This window comes from Corythoichthys intestinalis, chromosome 1 (assembly GCF_030265065.1).
Source record: "Corythoichthys intestinalis isolate RoL2023-P3 chromosome 1, ASM3026506v1, whole genome shotgun sequence".
NCBI classification, from domain to species: Eukaryota; Metazoa; Chordata; class Actinopteri; order Syngnathiformes; family Syngnathidae; genus Corythoichthys; species Corythoichthys intestinalis.
In genome coordinates, this window is record NC_080395.1 from 65,881,405 (window position 1) to 65,899,967 (window position 18,563).

Here is an 18,563-nt window from a genome sequence, read left to right on the forward strand (position 1 = left end):
TAGTTTACTCACTTCCTCGTAATTCCAATGGTCCCACAGTTGTCGGACTTGTTATGGCCAATCTCCACGGTGAACGGGAACTTTATGAAAACCAAGGCATCACACGCCCCTCCCTGGTGCAAAAACCTGCAGCACATTTGGCTGACGTGATGCGAAATATAAAAGACTCAATCTGAAAAATCAGTTGAATCCGCAGTCCATCTGCATGCTATAAAGCAATGCTGTATTCTGAGACGCTGACCCGGGTGACGTCACATTTGCATTCGTCCTTAATCCAGAAAAGATAAAAAAAAATTGAATACATCAATCGATCGAGTCCACACACATCTAAGTGGTCCATTTCTTTCATGAGCATACAATATTGCATGAAATATGAAATAAACATGCTTTTTGCTGTCATAGCCACTTTAAATCCCAGTTGAGACTTGATGTTAAGAAATTGTCCTTGTTATCCCCAACATGCACCCATGTAAGTAGTGTCTCTCCAAAATTCATGCTAAAAACACAATATGGAAACCTTTTCAAAAAGACATTACTTCTTTACCTCCAGCGATCACCTTTTGGTCTAGATAGGTATGTGGCGGGCATTAGTGTTGTATCGGTCGCGAACGATTCGTTCTTTTTGAACGAATTGTTTGTGTGAACGAGACCGAACTAATCACCATCTGCACTGATTCGTTCTATGAAGTTGGTGCTTGTTCACTGCGTGGGAGGGCGTTGAGCAAGCGGCAGCGTCTTCTGACATCGCACACGACCAATCAGACGCCAGCCTCATCGCAGGCAGGGGAGGGACCGGAAACAGAATCAGGGCGTATGTCACTCACTTCCACGTGTGGCCAATGAGCAGCCAGCGTGCAGGCAGGGGGGCAAGACTGAGTTTTGTCACTTCCCGTTCAGTGACTCGGTCCTCCGGCTCCTGACCTAGCTTGCTGCTAACTTGTCTTTCCAGTAATGACTATGCGGTGAACGAATCAAAAAATGAAAGGAAAGGACTTTGTCACATATTTGTTAACGTGGAGCCTATCAAATGCAGCTCAAAAAGACAAAAACACCACACAAATCTAGCGAGCATGGTTTAGTGTACTACTTTTCTCAACAGACTCGCGACTACCTATTACGACATACTATCAAATTTACAGTAATTTAAAACACGGGTAGCTACGAAGCAAGCAAAAGCTGAGCTGCGGTCGCGTGACGGCAATGAAGGGGGCAAAGAACTGTCCCTATATGGAGGCTTCATGGCAGCGATATTTACCTCATATGTGCACAGAAAAAAAGAATATTTAGTATGATCACCATAATACTGATTTACAATGAAACGGTATATACATGTCCATTTTTTCCAAGTGTTTTATTTTTTTTCGTGTCAGGTGTTGGTTGGTTTGACAAATTATGTCAATCCGTCCATCATGTGCTACTCAAGCGCCCCAAAACAACGCACATGGACACGGGAGATGTCGCAATATGTCTACATTTTTCTTAACAGACTAATGAGAGTAGAAAGGCGATATCGTAAAGAGCAAACAATTATTTCTCGTCAGCATTTGACGATCTGAGATGCGGGGACGACAGGGGAGCTGACCGGATTATTTTATTTATTAATACCAGTGTAAAAATTCAATCCGATCACCATAATACTGATTTGCAATGAAACTGTATATACATGTCAATTTTTTCCGAGTGTGGATTATTTTATTTATTAATACCAGTGCAAAAATTCAATCCGATCACCATAATACTGATTTGCAATGAAACTGTATATACATGTCAATTTTTTCCGAGTGTTTTATTTTTTTTTTCGTGTCAGAGCGTGTCGGTTGGTTTGACAAATTATGTCAATCCGTCCATCATGCGCTACTCAAGCGCCCCAAAACAACGCACGCGGACACGGGAGATGTCGCAATATGTCTACATTTTTCTTAACAGACTAATGAGGGTAGAAAGGCGACATCGTAAAGAGCAAGCAATCATTTCTCTTCAGCATTTGACGAGCTGAGATGCGGGGACGACAGGGGAGTTGACCGGATTATTTTATTTATTAATACCAGTGCAAAAATTCAATACGATCATCTTAATACTGATTTGCAATTAAACTCAAATATCAAAATGTAGTATTGTCTTTATTTCAGAGCAGCACATTCGACAACTAGCTATTTACACTTATAGTTTTAACAATAGTGACTAAAAATAATAGTGATGAGCATAAAAACAAAAATACAATAGAGCGAGAGGTAAATATGATGTGTTGGTCAATCCATATTTATAAATTAAACTTTCGATTTATTTTTATTTTCGTGACAGCAAGCATGCTGCGTTAAATGTGATCAAGAACATGCTAAATCCGTGCGCCCCCGACCCCAACCCCCCGCTCCCCCCACAAAAGGAAAATGTTTAACCGTGTCCTCAATCGAAATGCAAGCACGAGCCATGACTTTGAGCCTATAGAACTAGGACAGACGGCGCGGAAGTTCTCCTTCGCTTTTGCAGCAGCGGGAGGGAGGGAGACGAGGCTGTCTGTGAAAGCAGAATGATATTGCCTGTCACTCATTACTGAAACTACGACGAGTGGTCAATGTGTGCAAGAGAGGGAGGGACCAAGAATGTCACTTCCCGTTCAGTTATACTGCGAAGCGGTCTTTGGTGATTCGTTCGGCAACGTCACTTCCCGTTCACTAACCGAACGATTCATTTGGGCGGGGAGGGAGATGAGGGGGGCGAACGATTCGTTGAACGAATCTTTTTACTGAACGATCCGGAATGGATTCGTTTACTCAAGTGAACGACAAATCCCGTCACTAGCGGGCATTCCATGGAAGAAAGTCTGGCTTTTTCCAAACTGCTATTTAATTACAAACAAAACTAAGGAAGTTTCTTTTAGAATATAACACAGAATTTATCCAGCTAGAACTTTTATTGTGAAAAAGTTCAGTAAGAACATTGATGTGAGCTTTACCTTCTGTTCTGCAGCCCAACAATCCTTTAGATCTTTTTGGTTCAATTTTTGTTGGTTTATGATAGTTCACATCGATAAGAATTTTTTTAAATTTTGAATGTATTGTTGTTGTTTTGTTTTGTTTTTTTAAAGAGAATTTTCTCAAGTCAGATGCTATATACACTGTTGATTTGATAATTTTTTGGGACTAAATTTCATATTCATAGTAGCAAATTTACTGGAGGGACGCCATGTTTTGCTGCATTCTGCAATGAGTTCTATTACCGTAATTTCCCCAATATAACGCGCACTATTTTTCCCCAAAATCAACTTGTAAACTCATGGTGCGCATTATAAACGGGTACATGGATGGAGACAGAAATATATATGTATTACATATATATATAAACCGATTTTTTTTCATTGACACGGCCACGTTGTGTTGAAGAAACGTATGCGGCGACCCGTTGCCGACCATTACGGTACGTGACGTCACCGTTTTGTTTCGGTAATACTTCACTCCAATCGGCCGAATGATTTCGTCTGTGTTAAATTCTGCTTTTTTCACTCTTCATAAAGCACAGAATTTAGTTTCTTGAACTCATTTGAGTCGACGTTTATTGCAGCTCCGCAATTCGGACCATAACAAATGTAAGGACACACACTTCCTGTGTCCGTCAACTATATCGGTCCCTCGGGAAAGTCAAACCCAAATAACAATAGTTCCTTTTGTTACTGTCGAGTTGACAGCTATGAGCTCTCACGGATTTCCGACTTACGTTCTCACTTTCATTTTACCGTATCAATCCATGGAAGAAACATTTATTCATCATGAGGAAACGAGCAAGTTATAGAGCAGCCTTTAAAAGAAAAGTCACATCTGTTTTGTTTTCTCCTAGATTCTGGTAAGTTGGAGAAGTTGTCAAATCATATTATTACCGTAAATATTGTCAGTTTACGGTAATGTTTTGAACTACTAATGTGCTATGCTTGTGCTGTGTTTCACCAGTCAGTAAAATGACATCTCTGTACACAAGCTCTGTTTTCTTCTAAAATTAGGGTGCGCGTTATAAAAGGGTACAATAATTTTCTCTAGATTTTACAAGTAAATTTGGGGTGCGCATTATACACGGGTGCGCCTTATATTCGGGAAATTACGGTATATTTTGATGATCAAATATTCCATGAATAATAGGGCAATCATGACTAATAATGCACGTACTATATTTGGTGTATTTCTGTGATTTTTTTTTTTAACCCCTAGAGTTGTTTTATTCTTTTTTGTATCTACTTATATGTGAGTCTATGTATGTATGTAGCCTATATATGTACGTATGTCTGTATACTGAGATTTACTAAACATGGTTCAAAAATATATATACATATTCGTCATGTGCTACATCACATCTTTCTGGTGTTTCTACTCTTAACACATTTTATGTAGTAGTAAAATAGCACCAAACTCTGGGCAACTGATTGCATACACAGTGGACAGCTATTCAAAAATTTACACTTAAGATTTTAAATTCTTTATAGAGTAAGGGACTACTTTTTTCATTTATTAAAAAAAAAAAAAAAAAATTCATCATATAAGACGTTTGACCCCTTTTTGGTCATTAAAAACTTAAATATTAGCACATTTACATTTTTTTGTCATTCTAAAAAAAAATTATGAATTAATACAATGTTAAAAAATATATATTAATCAAGTTAAAACGATTAAAAGAAGAAATACCAATTTATTACAACCCCAAGTAACACTCTAAAGTAGATTATTTATTTATTTATTTATTTTTAGTATCTAGCTCATTGCATGCCAGTGATGGAAATAGACGCCCAATTCAATAAAACTGGGAGGATGACTGAGAATGGTCACATTTCAGTGCCATAGACGGCAGTTATCGTCCAATCCATTTTGACTGGGAGGGGCAAATGAACAAACATATATTCGCCACTCCCAGTCAAAATTGATTGGATCTCTAGCGCCCCCAATGGCAGCCAAGCAGTTAAAAAGCGCTCTGTTAAGGTTCAAATAAAGTTTAAAAAAACATAATTTCAACATGAAAGGGTTAACTCTCTATAGATTAAGTGACTAATTTTGATAGTTAAAAAAAAATAAGCCTCAATACACACGTCGTCCAGACAATCACATTTTAGGTTGTGTAGGCCACAATATTCCTTAATTATGAATTAATTATGATTTAGTACAGTACAAGTATGGCCAACATGACCCACAATGTTATGTCCACATGTGTGGATGGGTTCTCGATTATAATTAGATATATTTTTGAATTAGTTAACTTAATGAATATTTTTTAAATGTGTATACATATATATATATATATATATATATATATATATATATAGACCCTACCCACCAAGGTTACAAAATCACACGCTCGCTGTATGGTTCCGCCCCCTTGTCCGTCATTTTGTGTCTGTATTATCAATGGTCTCAATTGATCGAGCAATTTATAATGCATTTCATGGAAGACCCGTTGCTTTCGCATGCCGTAAACTCACTTGATGCGTTGCATAAAAGGCGTTATGTGGAAAAGCTTCAGTTTATCCATTCGCCAGATCCATATTTGATGCCTAAATCGATGTTTTTCGACCTGCTGTCTCCACCGTATTTGCCTGACATCTGCTAGCTACCCTGATATGTACAACTATCTTGTCCACACAAAATCAGCCTATTCTCACGAAAGTTTGAAAAACTTTAAGAGCTTGGAGGCTTATAAATACTTCGTTGCTGGTTGGGTGAAACAGGTCCTCGTCCACGAAAATTCGGCAGGAATCTATCTTGTGCTTGGAAAGGTGAGTTACGAAATTTACAATTCAAAATCTTTTGTTATTGCTAACATCCACTGTCAAGTCGAATGTATTTCATGTCGTTTGTCAATGGAGTTAGGGCTTTTAATGTTTATATGGTTTAGCGATAGCACTCTCACTACATACATACGTGTATGTTGTCGGCGATTAGCCTAGCAATGATCTTAATTGTGGTTGTCAGCCCAAAACCCTCTAAATATATATTAAATGCATCTTACCAGATATAAAATGACTACTACATAATCTGTGGTAATCGTTTGGAGCCCAGTTTTCTCGTCGAATTGCAGCAGCCCATCTCGCTCTCTTCTCTCCGGGTCTCTCGGAATCCGGTAGAACTTCAAGTCTCTCCGTCTTCTCCGTCTATCTTCTCTGTTATTGCAACCGACCGCCACACACGCCTTCACCATTTTGATTATTAATGTTAACGAGCAGAAAAACACGTCGTAAATAGGAGGAATGTACGTAGCCGTAACAGGTAAACATGATGTGTTGACGGACAATTGGGCGGCACCAGTCAGGAGAAAGGAGTTGTGACGTCACGTGGGTAGGGTCTATATATATATATATATATATATATATATATATACTGTATATATAATTAGCGTGGCGGAGCTCTCATTTTCCTGATTACTTTCTGCTTAAATGACACACTTCCTTGTAGTGTTACCAATTCAACCAAAAGAGACAAAGGTGCTGGTAAACCTTTTGGTTATCGATGGCTAACCTCATAAATGCTGTATGAATCTGTCAAAACAATCAACTGCTGACTCAGGACATGCATTCAGGCTAGACTTGATTATCCTGTCAGAATTGAAGTGTGTGTAATCTATTTTTCCGTCTCAATAGGTTAGTCAACATGCAAGTTGATGAGAGAGAAACTAATTTGTTTTCAAATTGATTTCCTCCATTATGCTAAGTAAGTTATCATTAGATATTACACTGGTGTACATAAGTAAAATATAACCATAACGCCTATTAAGACTTTCTTTACACAAATACTCTATTTGTACTTGTTTTTAGGTAAGTACCGAGAGTGGTTATTTTAGAACCTCTTACCGAACATTGAGTTTGAAGTAAAGGATGCAATCAAGTCAGTTTGAAAAGGCTGATAAAATAAAAAGTGAAGCAATGGACGAGGGAGGAAGTGACTCAGTAAAAAAGTCGATTGTTTTTTAAAAGCTGCTTTTTAAATGAAAAATTGAATCTTAATACAGGAGCTTGTATCCCATTTCATAACGAAGGTCTTCAAAAGAAATACAATTGATGATGGTCATGAGTATAGATCAGTGGTTCTCAAAGGTTTTCGGCAGGCACCATCTCAAAAAAACTTTTTTTTAGTACCTCCATCAGGACCAACATTAACTCATTGGCTGCCATTGACGATTCTAGACATCCAATCCATTTTGACTGGCAGTGATGGTTGTACCCGCTTGATTTGTAGCTGTCAATACTATGGAACCAACGTAAGGGCTGATCTTTGACTTTCCCTTATTTATGGCCATGAATTAAGCGATGATTGCTTCCAGCCCATCCCTGTCAAAAGGGATTTGACATCTCTTGCCATCAATAGCACTGAAACATGAGCACACTACAAAGTCCAAAAACATTTGAAATCTTCAAATCTTAATCAAATCTTTTTTAGTTTAAATTGAAAAGAACTGAACTGTACTTGATAAATACAATGTGTATTTAAAGAAAGAAAGAAACAAACAAAAAACTCATGTAGCATGAGTGGCATTCGCACCGTTAGTTTCACCACTGGCATAGATAGATGATTACTTTGCAGTAAAGTGATCCATGACAGTAAAACACAAAGACCTTTTAATGGTACCGCAAATGTAAATGAAAACTTTATTCCAAAATATGTATTCTTTCAGTATGTCAGAATACAATGATTACATTGTCATGATGAAATCATTGTAGATCCAGCATATATTATTAGAAAAAATATTAAATTCTGATATACAGTGGTACCTCTACTTACGAACGTCTCCACATAACGAATTTTCAGGTTAAGACACGCCTCAACAGAAAATTATTGCGTCTTGTTACAAAAGAAATTTCAGGAGACGAAAGGCAAAAATACAGTAAGGGCTGCTACTCTCAGCTCCCAGTTTACTGAACATAACTTACTTATAGCTGCTCTGACATTGGTTATTGCCTAGGATGTTCCTGGGATCCAATTGGCTGAGAGGGACCTCTACTGCATGCGTATGTATGTATCGCAGCATCCTCTTCATTCACCCCTCGTGTTCCGACAGCTTTAAGTGAGTGTATTTGTGTATGTACTTTTATTCTTTATTTTTTACATTATGTACAGCTCTTATTTAATTGTTATTGTGAAATAATCTCATTGTAACATGTATTTCTTACACGTTTTTATTCATTTTAATGTTTTATAGAATATTTATGTCTAAATTTTTTGGTGTTAGGTTTTGTGTTTGGTTTCTCCTTGTGTGACTTGTCCCTGTGATTACCCATTGCTCTCACCTGTGTGTGTTTTCCCAGTGTATCCTGCAATCTGCATCCACCTGTGTTACCCAGCTGTTCCTCGTCTCGTTACCCCTTGTCTGCGTATATAATGACCCAGTTTCTTGTCACTCCTTGTTGCGTCATTGTCTATGTCAGTGCCAGAGTCGATGTCTATTCTAGCCCTCGTGTTCCAAGTAAGTTTTTTGATACCCAGCCTTTTGTTAGTAACCTGAGTTTTCTTTGCTGCTGTGTTTTTGGGATCACCTCAGTTTTGGTTTGTACTTTGTTTTTTCTCTCGGCCTTAATTAAATCATTTTTTGCACCGCCCTTTTCGCCTCGCTTCACTTTTCCTGCGTTTGGGTCCTCACACACCTGCCCGCCCAGCAATCCCTGACATTTGGGGGTCTTGGAACGGATTAGGACATTTACATGGAAAACACGTCTCTTCCTACGGAATTTTCACTTTACGAAACTACTTCCAGAACCAATTACTTTTGCAAGAGGTACCACTGTATATCCACAACTTTGATGCATAATTGAATGCTTTGTTACACCTCGTATAAGTAAAAAAAAAAAAAATCAAACAAGCTATTGTTTTTGTTGAACTTCAAACAGAGGCATATTGCTTGAGATGAAGAAAAAAAAAAATTCTACTATACATTAAGTTAATCACCTTTGGCGATGTTAACTTGTTACTCAACTTATTGACAGCTCAGTTATTCAGTTAAGATAATTACCTAAACCAGTTCTGTCTTAAGGCAAGGCAAAGCAAGGCAAGGCAAATTTATTTATATAGCACAATTCAATACAAGGCAATTCAAAGTGCTTTACATCACATGAAGATCATAAAAATCACATTTAAATCAATACAACGTAAAAACCAAGACAAAAGATCGCATTTAATCACAAATAGAATAAAAATAAATAAATAAAGCAGAAATAAAAATAAAAGAAAAACTACTACTACTAATAATAATTGAAATCAGCAATGGAGATAAGCACAAGAGGAATAGAAAGCAGGTAGATTGAAATATATAGCCAGTTATGGATACGCAGTGCTAAACAAAAGCGTTTTTAGCCCTGATTTAAAAGAGCTACCAGTTTGAGCATACTTTAGACGTTCGGGTAACTTGTTCCAGAGGTGAGGAGCATAATAACCACGTTAAAAGCCCAAAGACTCAAGTGAAAACAAACAAACAAACAAAAATAAGCAAATTAAAATTGGAACTAGAAATATAACCTAACCTTAATTGAAGCACAAATCAAACATTGTGTATTTAAAAAGGACAGCAGTGTACACCAGATTAGTGTTAAAGTTAGGCACAACCTGCAGTAAAGCATTGTTTATTAGCCCTCATTTAAAGGAGCTGACAGTTTGAGCGCATCTCAAATCTTAGTTTAGTTTCCCCCTGGGCGAATAACTGAATTCTCCCATACCCTGCTTGGTTTTTGGAACATACAAAAAAACAGTTCCAGATGGGATAAGGGGTCTGAATGCTTTGTTGAAATCTAACAAATCCAGCATACAGTATATTTTGGTCCACAATCATTCAGTGCTCAGCGTAAGATTTTGAGTCTATCCCTTGACTCACAGGAAGCCAAAGTGTAGTGAGGTTTTCGTTTCGACTGTTGTAATATGATCCAGCTGCAAGTGGCTTGATTGTGTGTGTATGTGGAGGTGTGCGTATGTTTATTTATTTATTGTAAGACCTGTTAGTATACCATTTCAATAATTCAATAATCCTAGTAAAGAAGAATGGAAAGATCACATTTTTCAAGTCTGTTTTTTTTTTTTTTTTTTTTTTTTAAACTTTTTTCAAATTTGGGATGGAGAAGAAAGTGTTTCATTTTTCAAACATGATATAAACAGGTGTGAAAGTGGGCCAGAACGGTCCGGTACTACGCCGTTCCGGTAAAAGATTCGGAGCCGGAACGGGGAGGAATGGTGCTTTGATCCCGTAAATACGACACCAACTATCAAACCTCCATGTTAAAAAAAAAAAAAAAAAACAGCCATGCTGCCACACACGTATCTCATCTCCAAGAAGAAAACAATCTACTAACATCAGATTTTCATACAGAAGTGTTAACAACAAGCCTAATAAAGTGCTTATGTTATAATTCGTTTCAACCGATATGTATTATTTAATTTATTTACGGATATCTGCGGAGCAGCTCAGTGTATCTGAGTTTGACGAGCCGGGTTGATGACGTGTGCATGCGCGCAGCGAACCACCCTGGACTCAGTTGTCCTTTAAATTAGCTGACATACTGACATGTGATCAGCAGAGATAGTTAGCTCTGATTGGTTCAAATGAAACGTTTTCTGGAACAAACAAACAAACAAAACAAAAAAAGATAAAAGAACAAGCTTTTTGAATTTATGTGATTAAAAAAAAAGGCAATGTAATGGAAAATTGATCAGACCTTTAAGCGAAAGGACAGAGTTGAATAGGCTTACTACTTATTTTATTTTCTCTGATGGGGAAGTTCAGAACATCTTCCATGTTAATGTGCACTTTGGAGTTGTTTTGTAAATTTATTTTAGGCTTATTTCTGTATGATTTTAAAAAGTCATCTTCAAAATACTGTATATTCCGTTTCACTGTGCATAATGTAAGTCATTTGTACTTGTAGTTAATGTTATTTTAAAGTCGGTATTTACAATATCTTCAATTTTAATGTAAAAAAGCTAAAATTGAGGTTTTCCATTTCGATGTGAGGAAATGAGGGGAAAATAAAAATTAGGAGATGGCTGTTGGAGTTACTGTTTTTGTTAACTGTGATTTTGCAAATCATCGAAAAAATACCATTTTGTATATAGTTATAATGGTATAACCATGTAAAAGCAGTTTTCTTTGAGTTTCAGTGGTTTTAAGAGGTGTGATCAGGCTAGATCAGCATTCAAAAGTTAGAAAACTGCATATACGGAAGATATAGACAATACATAGACCCAAGAAGAAAACTGGTTTGATGAGGCCGTCAAGAGCAGTAACAGAGTAATAATTCATTTGCAGGAATTCCTAGCAAGTACTGCTTGTGTATGATACAGTATGTGAATGCAAGCGCACATTTTCATTTGTCTGGGCTGTAGTAGAAAAAACTTGTGGGTCTTACATATGCCAAGTTTTTCATTTAGATGCCAGAAAAGTCGCTATGGTTTGAGGAGTCCATTGTGAATGCTTTCTGGCCCATTTCACAAGGCATATTTGTTATTTGTCTTGCGAAAAAAAAATGCAAAACCAACACTGCACACAACGAAAGTTATCAACACTTAGGAGCGAAATCTTTTTTTTTTTTTGGTGTGCATATGAGCCATTATTCATTGCAGCAGTCTATATTTTTAGGGTGGGGGGACACTCAGTGCCTTTATCTCCTGTAGTGTCCGAAAATGACATCCATTCCTTTTTAAATGTCCCTGTCGTAGATTAGTCATGAAATTATTTGCACTGCGCATTTCAAGCAAATTACTGTAATTAACGGCCCATTCCTAGAGAGAGTTGCAAACATGTCGAAATATCTCCATTTATAGTGTATGCCTCACTACTGACTGATTTAAGGCTTTTTGAGAATATTTGGACCTTTTCCACCTTAATGGAATAAAACAATTCCCATTGGAAAGGGTATCATTCTAGAGTTTGAGTACTTTTTAGCATCAGAATTCTTGAATGAAAAGCCTTCACTTCTCTGGTTCTCTGCAATTCATCAATAATGAAGTATCAAAGGCTTGATATAATATTTGTCATAATCACAGCAACATGGTTGCAAATCAGTACTATTGTATTTTTTTCACAAGAGGCGACGCTCACTGTTTAGCTGTTACAGAGGTCAAGTCAAAAGGAGAAACTTAAAGAAGAAACAATTTTTTATTAATTAATTTATTAATTCTTATTCTGAACATTTGCATAACAGGGTTGCATGAAGTAGCGTTTTAATCATTATCCATTTTATAAAAATATGAAAAAAATAAATACAGTGCTGGCCTAAAGTATAGGCACCCCTGCAATTCTGTCAGATTATGCTCAATTTCTCCCAGAAAATGATTGCAATTACAGATGCTTTGGTAGTAATAGCTTCATTTATTTTGCTCGCAATGACAAAAACACAAAAGAGAATGAAAAAAAAAAAAAAATCCTTATCATTTTACACAAAACTTCAAAAATGGGCCAACATATTAGCACCCTTTAAAAAAAATCATGTGATGCTTCTCTAATTTGTGTAATTCACAGCACCTGTTACTTACCTGTGGCACATAACAGGTGGTGCCAATAACTAAATCACACTTGCAGCCAGTTACAATGGATTAAGGTTGACTCAACCTCTGTCCTGTGTCCTTGTGTGTACCACATTGAGCATAGGGAAAAGAAAGAAGACCAAAGAAATATCTGAGGACCTGAGAAGCAAAATTATGAGGAAGCGTGGGCAATTTCAAGGCTACAAGTCAATCTCCAAAGACCTGAATGTTCCTGTGTCTACCGTGCGCAGTGTCATCAATAAGTGTAAAGCCCATGGCACTGTGGCTAACCTCCCTAAACGTGCACGGAAAAGTAAAATTGACGAGAGATTTCAAAGATTTTTGCGGATGGTGGATAAAGAACCTCGACTAACATCCAAACAAGTTCAAGCTGTCCTGCAGTCCGAGGGTACAACAGTGTACTATCCGTCGGCGTCTAAATGAAAAGGGACTCTATGGTAGGATACCCAGGAAGACCCCACTTCTGACCCAGAGACATAAAGCCAGGCTGGAGTTCACCAAAACGTACCTGAGAAAGCCAACAACATAAGAGTTTACAGGGAGGAAAAATGAGGCCTTCAAAGAAAAGAACACTGTCCACACAGTCAAACATGGCAGAGATTCCCTGATGTTTTGGGGTTGCTCTGCTCCCTCTGGCACTGGACTGCTTGAGCGTGTGCATGTCATTATGAAGTCTACCAACAAATTTTGCAGCATAATGTAGAGTCCAGTGCGAGAAAGCTGGGTCTCCCTCAGAGGTCATGGGTCTTCCAGCAGGACAATGACCCAAAACTTCAAAAAGCACTAGAAATTGGTATGAGAGACAGCACTGGATACTTAAGTGGCCAGCAGTGAGTCCAGACCTGAATCCCATGGAGCACCTGTGGAGAGATCTGAAAATGGCAGCTTGGAGAAGGCACCCTTCAACTCGCAGAGACCTGGAGCAGTTGGCCAAAGATGAATGGTCTAGAATTCCAGCAGAGCATTCTAAGAAACTCACTGATGGATACCGGAATTGGTTGTTGGTACTTATTTTGTCTAAAGGTTGTGCTACCAAGTATTAGACTGAAGGTGCCAATACTATTGTCTGGCCCATTTTTGGACTTTTGTGTAAAATGATAATGATTTATTTATTTATTTATTTTCATTTTTGTGTATGTGTTGTTTCACTGCAAGCAAAATAAATGAAGATATTACTACCAAAGCATTTGTAATTGCAATCATTTTCTGGCAGAAATTGAGCATTATCTGACAGAATTGCAGGGGTGCCAATACTTTTGGCCAGCACTTTGAGGAAATCAATTTGCTTGACTCAGTCTTTTGGAAATCAACCTGATGGTCAACCCAGCACATTGTAATTCGTTGCATTATTATACTTATACGGTGATTTAAAAAAAAAAAAATCTGTTAACAGGGTTGAATGCATGTTGTGGAATACACGTTCCTCAAATAATAATTGACGTTTGAAATAATATTATTCACACAAATGTCGAGAGACGGCAATGAAACAAATATGTAAAATATGAAACATCATTTTAACAATTTTACCTGAAATTCAAATTGGTCAATATCGAAGGTAAGATGAAAAAAATGGCATTTTATGCAGCATTCCAGTCTTGTCATTGAAATACAAATATACTTTCATTAATTTGTGTCGCTTCATTTTTTGGGGGGGTTTGAGGAAAAGCAGATTTACTAAAAAAAACTGTGCATTCCATTATTTTATATGTGGATTTTTTCAGATTTGAAAAGTGGAATTTAAAATCTCATGCAATACTGGAATAACCCAGGTATTTTGAGCCCTCCTGGCGTGTAGTTGGGGTGCTTTCGTGGGACATCCTTCTGCCTCGCCCTGTGTGCATGGGTGATGAGCCTCGCATATTTCCATTCACGCAGCTATGGAACTGAATTTTTTATTGAATCATCAGAACAACTATAATGACACTTTATAACACAGTGAATTTATAAACAATTATTGTAACTCATGAGTAAACCTGAACCATAATCAACGAACGTGAACATTGACACAGTGAACTTGTTTAACAAAATAAAAAGACACAAACAGTTCAAAATAAAACCAACATGTCAAACTTTAGTTCTTGTTGAATGCAAATGCTGAAAGCTTAGAAGAAGGATCCAGTGCTTTCTTCTTCTTGGCATTGTTTTCATCTGCTACTGTCTCCACAATTTCGTTTTCTACACCTTCGTTTGCTTCGGTTCGTTTTCTTTTCTTCGGATCCACGATGCCAGCCGGGCCTTTTGCTCGCTCAGTCCATGCCTGGATGAAAGAGGGCATGCACATGTTAATTATCAGAGCACACAAAAGAGGGATGTGTGCATCTGTGTGGACGCAGGCTCCATGACAATGAGCGAATACACGCAGCAACACTTAGGCATGCAGTTGGAAATTGCATCCTGTCATGTATAATCACAATTGACAGGTTGCGTCTCTTTAAGCCCACTGGCTCTCATCCTCCTCTTCCTCGCCCCGCGCCTCCTTTCTCTTTGAGCAGAAACAAAAGGAAGCACTTTCCTGAAAGAAATACAGCCCAGGATGAATCATCAGGCCTGATGACAGGACCAAAACCAAATGCACGACTACAGCCGACTTGAATCAGCCGTGGCTCACAGTTGAATTTAAAAGAGTTCCACCATTTAAAAAGATATTTACATCCATGACTGAGGTGTTTACTACAGTCCATTTCACGTGAAGGTTCCAAACACTGTTTAAGATGTGTCCTGCTAGAACAAAATAGAGCTGCAAACAAGTATTTTAACATGCTTTTGTTTATGGATTTGAAGACAACTGAGAGTGATATGGTGTAAACCAGGGTTCACTAAATCCGGACCTCGGTGCCACTTTTCCTGTCGTGTTTTCCATGTCTCCCTCCTCCAACACACCTGAATCAAATGATTATGTCATCAGCAACCTCTCCAGAAGCCTGATAATGATCCTGATTATTTTGATTCAGGTGTGTTGGAGGAGGGAGACATGGAAAACACGACAGGAAAAGTGGCACCGAGGTCCGGATATAGTGAACCCTAGTGTAAACATTAAATCTATTTACCACATATTGATACCCCTCTGGGGGTAAAAAAAAGTTCAAATCATTTTCCACTATTAGAAATTGTTCGGAAACTCCCTCCTAAGTGCAGTCGATGGCAACACAACCTGTACAACTTTCTGCAGTAGAGCGAACACAAGGAACTATTCCTGGAGTTCTTGCCTCTCTGGGAAGCCCATAGAAAGAACACCTGGATAAAAATTATTGATGTGGTAACAAGTCATTTTCAAGCTTCAATACAGCTAGATAGACTGAATTAGATAAGCTTTGTACTTTGCCGATATATTTGCATTCAAAATCAAATTTGTTACAATGGCATTGGTGTGTGTATCAGTAGTATTTTCTTTAATTCTCTTTTAGTAATAGTGTGATGGTGGCAATAATCATAATTATGTCCATGATATTTGTGATGCAAAACACAGGTAATCCCTGGTTTACAAACGAGTTCCGTTCCACATGCTGGCAAAATAACCTTGCTAGTTTCCGCGTAAATCGAAATTAACCCTTTAAGTACCCCTAATTACCGCCTCTCAAAATAACTATCAAAAAACATGTATTATACGTCACAATCATATAAAGTAACAGAATAAGACAACACTTACCCCTGGTAACACTGATCACACCATAGTTCTTCTTACAACTGACATTTATTAATTTGTCACTGTCAAACTATGAACACACTACAGTATAAGAAAATAAAATACAATAATGACAAAGAGCGTACAATATTGCTTTCAAGTAAATCAATAGAGATATTTGCTTACAAAAACATAACTCAATGGCTGCACAATAATACCGACGGAAATCAGGCCCAAATCTTCGGTAATTCAACAAGGAAAACGGCAGCTACAGTGTATCACATAAGTGAGTACACCCCTTGCATTTCTGCAGATATTTAAGTATATCTTTTCATGGGACAACACTGACAAAATGATACTTTGACACAATGAAAAGTAGTCTATGTGCATGTTATATAATAGAGTTAATTTATTTTCCTCTCCAAATAACTCAAAATATAGCCATTAATATCTATACCCCAGCAACAAAAGTGAGTATACCCCTTTGAAAAAACGTACATCCCTAAATGTCCAAATTGAGTACTGCTTGTCATTTTCCCACTAAAATGTCATGTGACTCGTTACATGAGTGCTGTCAGCATTGCTGCAGAGATTGAAGAGGTGGGGGGTCAGCCTGTTAGTGCTCAAATCATACGCCGCATTCTACATCAAATTGGTGTGCATGGCTATCACCCCAGGAGGAAGCCTCTTCGGAAGAAGGTACACAAGAAAGCCCGCAAACAGTTTGCTGAAGACATGTCAACAAAGCACATGGATTACTGGAACCATGTCCTATGGTCTGATGAGACAGACGGGCTTTTTTGTGTACCATGTAGTGTAGTGCAAAAAATCATGCCATTGCTGTCGAATGTACTGTAGACAGACTCGCCGTTACGTGCAATGCATGAAAACCACACGGGTGCTAATATGGCTGAGCTGCTATGCGGTGCTGTAAATAAATGGAACATCGCAAAAAAAAAACAACAACAAAAAAAAGACATTTTTGTTGTTACTGACAACGCAACTAATATGGTTGTCGCTGCCCAGCTGGGTAACTTTAGCCTGACATGCTCTGCCCACATGGAGAACCTTGTTTTTTCCACTGCAGGAGTCAATGCACAGCAGAGCACTTTCATCTGAGTACGTACTGTAGATCAACTCCTGTTGATCCTGTCAACTCCATAGAATTTTCACAGTAGCTAAACACACTTGACCTGTCCTGCATCTTGTTGAGTTTATGATCCAGAATGACTTGAGTTTTTTTCCATTAATTATTTGTGCCTTAATGTTTAAATGCTCATGTTTACCCAACCAAAAGCACTTTTTTGAGTCATTTGTATTGAAGTAGTAGTACACGTCTTTTATTTATACCTGCGTGCACTCTTTGGTTGGATAAAAATAATATATTTCTGCAAAAGGCTACAATTTATTCTGTTGATACAGAATGAGAACCTCAGTATTTTATTTACTGTTTCGAAGTGTTAACTTGATACTGAAATAGCTGTTTATTTAAGCCTGAGAGGATTGTTGTACTATTTTTGTAACTAATGTGCGAAACATTAAAAGTAGTGGGGGGGGTGGGGGGTTGATTGGAGGGGTTGGATTTATAATGGAATCGTTGCCTCTGAATAGTAATCACAATCGAATTGTGAGGTGCCCCAAAATTCCCACCTGTAGCTATTACTGTACCAGTAATTACTGTAGAGATCAATCAGTTAATGACTTAGACCTAATAAATAAAAAAATAAATAAATAAAAAAATAAAAAAAGACAAAAAAATATACATATATATATATATATATATATATATATATATATATATATATATATATATATATATATAATGCTGAGTTGGGGGACAAGATACTTACTTCAAGAAACAATTTTGTAAGTGGAGGTACCACTGTATTTTAATTTTGGTCACTGCATATACCATGAATTCATTTCCCCATCTATATCAGCTTTATATTAACATTAGAATTACAGTGGTACCTCTACATACGAAGTTAATCCGTTCCAGGACCTTGTTTGTAAGTCGAAATGGTCGTATGTCGAGCAGGATTTTCCCATAGGAATACATTATAATTCCATTAATTCGTTCCACAGCCCAAAAACCTTCACTAAATCCTTAAAAACTACTGCTGGTACTATTACAAATGGCAATTACACATAGCAAAACAAATAAATTATAAATCAAAATCGGAATAATAATAATAATAATAATGATAATAATAATTCCTGTATTAATGTAACGAATCTGGTTCTAATGTGGCGGACGTTTTTTGCTGACCCTGAACGCACCGCGGGGCTGACGTGCCAGAGACAGACCGGTGAGCTTGAGTTTCACTTTCACTTTGAATGTTTTCTTGAGAACACCATCAATTGCGGCAGACAGAAGGTGTTTTTGTTTTGAATAAGTTGTGAAATAAATGATAAAAACGTGGCGAAGTTGGCGATTTCTCTGGAGATGT

At 37.5% G+C, this 18,563-nt stretch overlaps 1 protein-coding gene across 1 annotated transcript in view; it reads right to left on the reverse strand.

Moving 5' to 3' along the window:
- Nucleotides 1-13,830: 13,830 nt before the first annotated feature.
- The window catches only part of wdhd1 (WD repeat and HMG-box DNA binding protein 1), a 94,237-nt gene continuing 89,504 nt past the window's right edge, over nt 13,831-18,563 (reverse strand). Inside the window, exon 27 of the mRNA XM_057851238.1 lies at nt 13,831-14,748. Within this exon, the coding sequence (XP_057707221.1) occupies nt 14,563-14,748 (186 nt within the window). The 3' untranslated portion in view covers nt 13,831-14,562. The remainder of the gene's footprint in view (nt 14,749-18,563) is intronic.